The 6,557-nt window shown below is 42.7% G+C and overlaps 1 protein-coding gene across 1 annotated transcript in view; it reads left to right on the top strand.

Moving 5' to 3' along the window:
• The window catches only part of LOC104168913 (chromosome unknown open reading frame, human C10orf71), a 4,673-nt gene extending 1,220 nt beyond the window's left edge, over window positions 1-3,453 (top strand). The window contains exon 2 of the mRNA XM_009709677.1: window positions 3-3,453. Within this exon, the coding sequence (XP_009707979.1) occupies window positions 3-3,453 (3,451 nt within the window). The remainder of the gene's footprint in view (window positions 1-2) is intronic.
• Window positions 3,454-6,557: the final 3,104 nt, after the last annotated feature.

Raw genomic sequence — 6,557 nt, 5'->3', positions numbered from 1 at the left:
CTTCCTCTTCCACTCCCCACCCAGCAGGGCCATCCCCCAACACCCCCTACCCTTGAAGCCCCTCCTGTGCCACCACCCCCAGTGCCAGCTCAACTTTCCCCCCCTGCCATGTCCCAAGCCTCTGTCTCACCCCCTTTTGTGTCCTGTGAGATCGTTCCACACTCACCTGTGTCCCAGGCACCCAGCCTGCCTCCACCAAGACCCCTGGCCACCTTAACTGAAGAGGAGGCCCTCAGTCCCCAACTGGGCAGTACCTGTCCACCCTGGAGGAGACAGAGGACTACAAAAGGGGCAGCAGAGAGGAGACAGACTTCAAAGGAGAAGTTCACAGCCAGCGATGAGACGTGCTCATTATCTGAAAAGGAGACTGGTGCCGAACCTGGTCTGGATGTGACTCCTCTGGCTAAACAGGTAAACTCCCCTGGGTCGATCAGTCCCTCTTTCAACATCACCGAACTCTTAACACCCATCATACCACCAAAACAGGAGGTGAGTGCTGTTGAAAACGAGCTGATCCTGCTGACACCTCCTTCCGCTGAGAGCACAGCATTGAGAGACCACGAGGAGAGCATGTTTGGTGATTATAGGTCCCGGGATAGTTACAAATCTAAAGCATCAAGTCTGTTATTCAACTTGAAGGATGTGCGTAAACGCGTTAAAAGCATTTATACCCCTTGTCCCCTGTTAAGGGCCTTGGAGGAGAAAAATAAAACTAGGGAAAATACACAAGAGAGTACAAAAATGAATGCCTCACTCTCAACTTTACAAGAAAAAAGTAACAAAAATATTGCAGAAAAAGATGACTCAAACGATATAACTTCCATATTGTCTGGCAGTGTTCATGAAAAGGACAATAAAACTGATATAACTGGACACTTTACAGACAATTACCTAACTTTGAGTTCACCCCAGACAACAGCAGACATTTTATTTTACCAAACTGGAGAACACTTGCAGCAAGACGATCCAAAACGCAAAGATATGGTTAAAAACACAAGGGATAATGAAAACTTCCCCTTGTTCAGACACGAATCAAATGAACTGGCTATAAGAAAACCTCTGCAGTATCCAGCACTGAAGCCATTCAGTAGAGAAAATGCAGATACAACAGCTGGGCAGCCCATACAAAATCCCAGTGTCCAGGGTGAGGAAAATGAGAGACAGGCTGCTATTCAGAATGAAAATTTTACCTTTACAACACTCCCAAACCAACTCTCACCAGCAGAGGATGTGCCTTACAGTGACACACAAACCAATATGGTGGTACCTGGCTATGAAGCACAAGGCAAAAGAAGCACTAGTTCTTCAGAGCAATCTTTCATCTCCACAGTAGAGCAGCCACTTCAGGAGGAGCCATTTCCACCAGAGCCCGTGATGCAGAAGGCGCATCTTCAAGAAAGCCAGAGGACTAAGAGTGAAATGGGTGCAGACAGTAAGAAAAGCCACAAGGCGAGCGGGAAAGAGGTTGGGGAAGATGAGCTGCAATATTATGCTTGTATCAGCTCTGGTACTGGTGCAGCAGAGAAGAGGGAGGGGAAGGTTGCTGGGAATGAACGGAGGAGCTTGATGAAAGAGAAACTAAGGAGAGAGAAAAGGGAAGAAGCCAATGGCATGGATTCTGCTTCCAACAGTATAAGGGACATGTCCATCCCCAGGTCTGAGGAACCACAAGCGCCACCATCTTCAAGTTCAACCAAACCCAGTCTGTTTATGATTAAAGACAACACATTCAGGTCACCTCAGGTAATAAGGACTGTCAAGCTGCCCCTCTTCAGGTCCTTTTCCCTGGATGATACAGTGAGCAGCAGTTATAAGGAAATGGAAAGTAAGTTTATTCCCCCAGCAGAGCACAACAGGCAGCACCAAAACATGTTGCATGCCCAGGAGGTAGGCTGGTTGGCATCGAGGCACAGAGGGAAGCAGAACATGAGGGATGGAGCAACTGACAGAGAGAAGGAGGCCAGTGAGCCTGGATCTACTTCAGCAACACTAGATCCCAGTCTTCTAGAAGATACAGAGAGCTTTTCATTAGGGAAGCTGATGGAAGAAGATGAAGAGACTTGTTCTTTGTTAAATAAAGTTGGGAAAACACATGAGGAAAGTGTCTGCAGAAGGAAAGAGAAGCCCCAGATTAGGAAGGCGAGACACAGCTTAACACAGCCAAATTTAGGTCTGGAAAGTGACCAAGCACAAAACAACCCCAGCTATCCCACAGAAAAAAAGATGAATTACTTTAAGAATCATAATTTATCTAATCGCAGAGGTGGCTCTTGTGCGAAAAAAATAATCACTAGGGAGGTAATTTCCCCTGTGACTGGCTCCATATCAGAGGACCACACATATTCTCCTGTATCTCATGAAGCTTTAGATGACATCCTACACACAGAAGATGCACCAGTTTTGTTAGACAGTCTTGCATGCTCTGCTGTTACAAGCCCCAGGTCAGGCAGCACAATGCATTCTCTTGCTGCGAGTTCATCATCAGACAAACCAACAATTTCTGCCCTTAGAGAGGCAGAGGATGTTATAAACCCTGCCTTGCTGAACATGTCACAAAAGAACCAGGCTGATATGTCCACAGAAGAGATACTTGATTCAGTGCAGGGGAATCTGCTTTCTGACTCTGCAGGGGAAGCTGAGAGACTGCAGCCCAGGGGACTTGGGGAGAGAGCAGCAGGCAAGCCTCCTGCTGTGCCACCAAAAACTGAAAAGGCTCTGCGGCGGGCCAAAAAGCTGGCAAGTAGGAGAAAGAAAATGCAAGAGCAGCAGAAAAAACACCAGACTGAGCATACAGATGCCATAGGAAGAAAGTCTCATTCTGGACAGACACTAGCATCTTCACCCTTGGGATATTCTCCTCTCCATCCTGCCCCTCACTCAACTTTTACTTCCACAGAAACCAGTACAGGAAGACCCAGTGGTGCACCAGCAGTAAGCCCTTCACCCTCTTCAACTCAGCGTAAACTCCTCCAAGACCCTGACTCTGGTCAATACTATGTAATAGATTTACCAGCTGAAGTTAATTTAAAGACATTTTATGACCCAGAAACTGGCAAATATGTTCAAGTCTCAGTCCCTTCCTTGGAAGGGAGCTTATATCAGTCCCCATCTTCAGAAATTATGAATTCTTCCTATGCCTCCTACCCTAGAGTGCTGCCTTTACCAGCTTCATCTGTAGCAGTGCTGAAGTCACCTTCTCAGCTCTCTGAACCTACCTGGTTAATGCCAGCTGTACCGGGAGAACCAGCTGAACTACATGAAGATGACCACCAGGACTACAGATACACTGAAGCTGTGGATACTCAGCCTTTTAATGAATCAGCCTCTTACTCCTACAGTCAAGATGCTGAAGAAACTCAAGTTCGCTTACGAAAGGACATGAGCCCAACCCCAGATACTGACATAGTGTCCCTTACTGATTTAGATGATTATGCTGCTGAAGGTGTATCTTGAAAACTGAAGTAACAAAATATGTCAGCTGGTGTTTTTAAAAACTGTTTGGACAGACACATGCACACAAAAGCACATGCAGATTTGATGTTTGTACAACACTTTATGTCTGAATCTCATTGTGGTTTGGGTGGGAAGGAAAATGAAAGCTGACCACGTTCAAAGATCCGAGGTGATGAACACTCTGAAGAACAGTGAGTTTGAGTAAACACCAAATTATCAGTGAGATGAAGGGGCAATGCCAGCTAAACAAATAAATACAATGGTATGAAGCCACTGCTTGCTGCTGCTGCTGCTTTGCCATTATGGTGGCGGGGATTGCCAAAGCAAGTGTCCTTTTGCCCAGATGTGTTGCATGATGTATGACACAAAGTAAAACCTATGAGACCATCCTTTCCATCCTATGAGACCTAGGACAGATGCCGCATCTACTGAACTTTCCTCACTCACTACCTTTGAACTATATTGACAGATAGAAAGTACATGGCTACAAATATGCCATAACCCAAAATTTCATTTTTTGCACACATTGATTGCCCAGATGTTATTGACAAGAAGATTGTATATTGGATGCACAATACAACAGCCATGTCAAAAAAACAGAATACAGTTGCAGCTGCTCTAGACTTCTCATATACTTTTGCAGTGTCCACTAACATGCTGCTGAATTCTTTATATTTCTTGATAATCTCCAAATAAATTCTCCTAGAGTCAGGGATTATTTATAATGCAGCTTAAAACCTCAGCTTATCTTGATACTTGGCCTGAAATATTTTGGTAAGGAGCAAGGTTGAATGAAATCCCATAATAGTATTTATTTCTTTGTTAGGATGAGAAGGTCTTTGCTTATTATAATTGAAATGCTTTTTGTTTTATTTTGTTTTCAGGCTCCCACTGAAACACAGTGCTAACTTTTGAAACCTGAAAAACATACCTGATTTTGGTCTTGTGACTTCTGTGACTTTTTTTTAAAAAAAAAAGGTATATAAAACATCCAAAGTAGTAATTTCTAGAAAAGTACTTCTTTGGATTATCACTTTTCTTTGAAAGATCTGTATCAAAATGTCACTCATCCTTGCATAAGCTCTTTTTTATCATCATAGATACTGAGAGAACCTTGGTGAAAAGATGCAAAAATTGAATGTAATGTGCCTGCTTATAAATATTTATATTTGGAGTATTGGCTTACTTTTTCTCTGTCTCATTTTCATACTGATTTCCTCAATTAAAACTGAGGTGCAGGATCTCTAAGGAAGAGTTATACCAGTGACTTTCAGCTTGATTCACATCTTAAGCTATTTTTACCAGATTGTTTTCGGTGAAGTGACTCTTGACTTCCTGAAAAGAAAGGGAAGAATCAGGCTTTTTGTTAGTAAATACGTCGTGGAGGTGGGACACAGGCACTGCTCCACTCTCCCAGTTTTAATATTTATGATAGAGGTTTTCTTCAGTAAATTCCTAATTTCCCAGGACCGAGGCTGCTCTCAGGATACAGACCAACACTTGGTGGTTTGACTCCTTCCCTAACCTGAACTCAACTCCCAGACTTCCTCCATCCCTGACGAGACACATGTGTTCAGAACTTGTCCTGATCCCACCAGACACTTCCTTTCATCAGTGCTATTTGCTGAAACATTTCCCTTAGAGAGGCTAGACAAAACACTAAGGGCATCTCTTCGTTGATTTCAGTGGGGTTTGGATTTGGCCTTTAATGATTTTCTAAGGTTCATTTCACCTGTTATGCAGAGCTGTGTCAGATTTGCCATTTTGTGATTTAGCAAGGATGGACGCAGTGGAGGTGTGGGGTAGAAATGGAGAAGGATGTACTGGTTTGGTCTGGGTTTTGAGTACATTCAGCCAAATGCTCATATTTCAATAAACATCTATTGTTTAGTCTCCACCCTTGGAAGTTTTCAACAGCTGACTGCATCAAGCCCTGAACAACCTGGACTGGTCTCAGAGCTGACGCTCGTTGAGCAGGAGGTTCATCCAGAGACCTCCTGAGATCTCTTGCAGCTTGAATTATCCTATGATCCTGTTCTGCGAACATTAAAATTTTTAAACCAACTTTAACTTGGAACTCAGAAAGTGCAGTCTTCCCTGGGAAAGGGTTCATTTTGAAAGAAATAAAAAAGACTTTGAAAATCAAGTTTGTTTCAGGAACAAGGATCAATTTTCAAGTTGTTAAATTAAAGAAAATGGCTTCTATTATGAATATTTTTCCTTTTTTTGGTAATAAATATTTTGCTAAACTGACATGGTGCCATTCATGTTGCACTTCCCTGTTACTGTCACTGTATACAGCTTAATGTCTATCCAGTATAGAGCAGAATGTCATCTACATGTTGAAATATAGATAAATAGACCTATTAAAGTTTTCCATGGTACATTTAGACAGAACCAATATAATCTGAAAGCCTAGCAGAGTGCACAAGCCATTTTTTTTGTTTGATAAATTTAAATGCCCTTAACAGCCACAAGTCAAGAAGTAGGCAGGCTCTCAGAGGACAAGATAAAAGCTTGCTTTCCAAGGGGAGACTGTGGGTACAAAGTATCTGTGCACAGATATAAAATAAATGGTAATTTTATAAGCAAAATATGCAAGTGCATTTAAAAAAATCCCTTTTGCTTGCTTAACTGTCATTTCTTTTGTAGATGTGCACACTTCTCCATCTGCATCCTTTTTTCAAGGGCCGCCTTAAACTTTTACTGCGGAGAATGGGATCCTCCAATATACTACTACTAAATATGTGAAGAAAGCAGAGTGTATTTTTTACTCTGCTGTGATGGTAAACTGAAATGTGGGCATCTGAAAAGGAGCCAGTCATAACTTGGATACCAAATACATTTCAAGTAGGACTTCTTTATTTTGGCCAATCCTTTCTGCTAGCTTAAGGGAACTGTATTCACAGTGGACTGTGTCTCTAAACATGTACATGTCCCAGAGGGAGTTTTGACCTGGAGTATTTGTAGCTAAATGAAACAAACAGAACTGAGGAGTTTTGAAAACAAATATGAAAGTGGTTCTCATCATGTATCTAGATCTTTCCCAACAGCACTTTGCCACAGAGAGTGAATGATATTGTAAGTGTTGCCAGGTCCCAGCC

This window comes from Cariama cristata, unplaced genomic scaffold (assembly GCF_000690535.1).
Source record: "Cariama cristata isolate BGI_N322 unplaced genomic scaffold, ASM69053v1 scaffold40321, whole genome shotgun sequence".
Lineage (NCBI taxonomy): Eukaryota > Metazoa > Chordata > Aves > Cariamiformes > Cariamidae > Cariama > Cariama cristata.
Note: the sequence above shows the minus strand (reverse complement) of the source record. Positions and strands in the feature narration are given on the sequence as shown.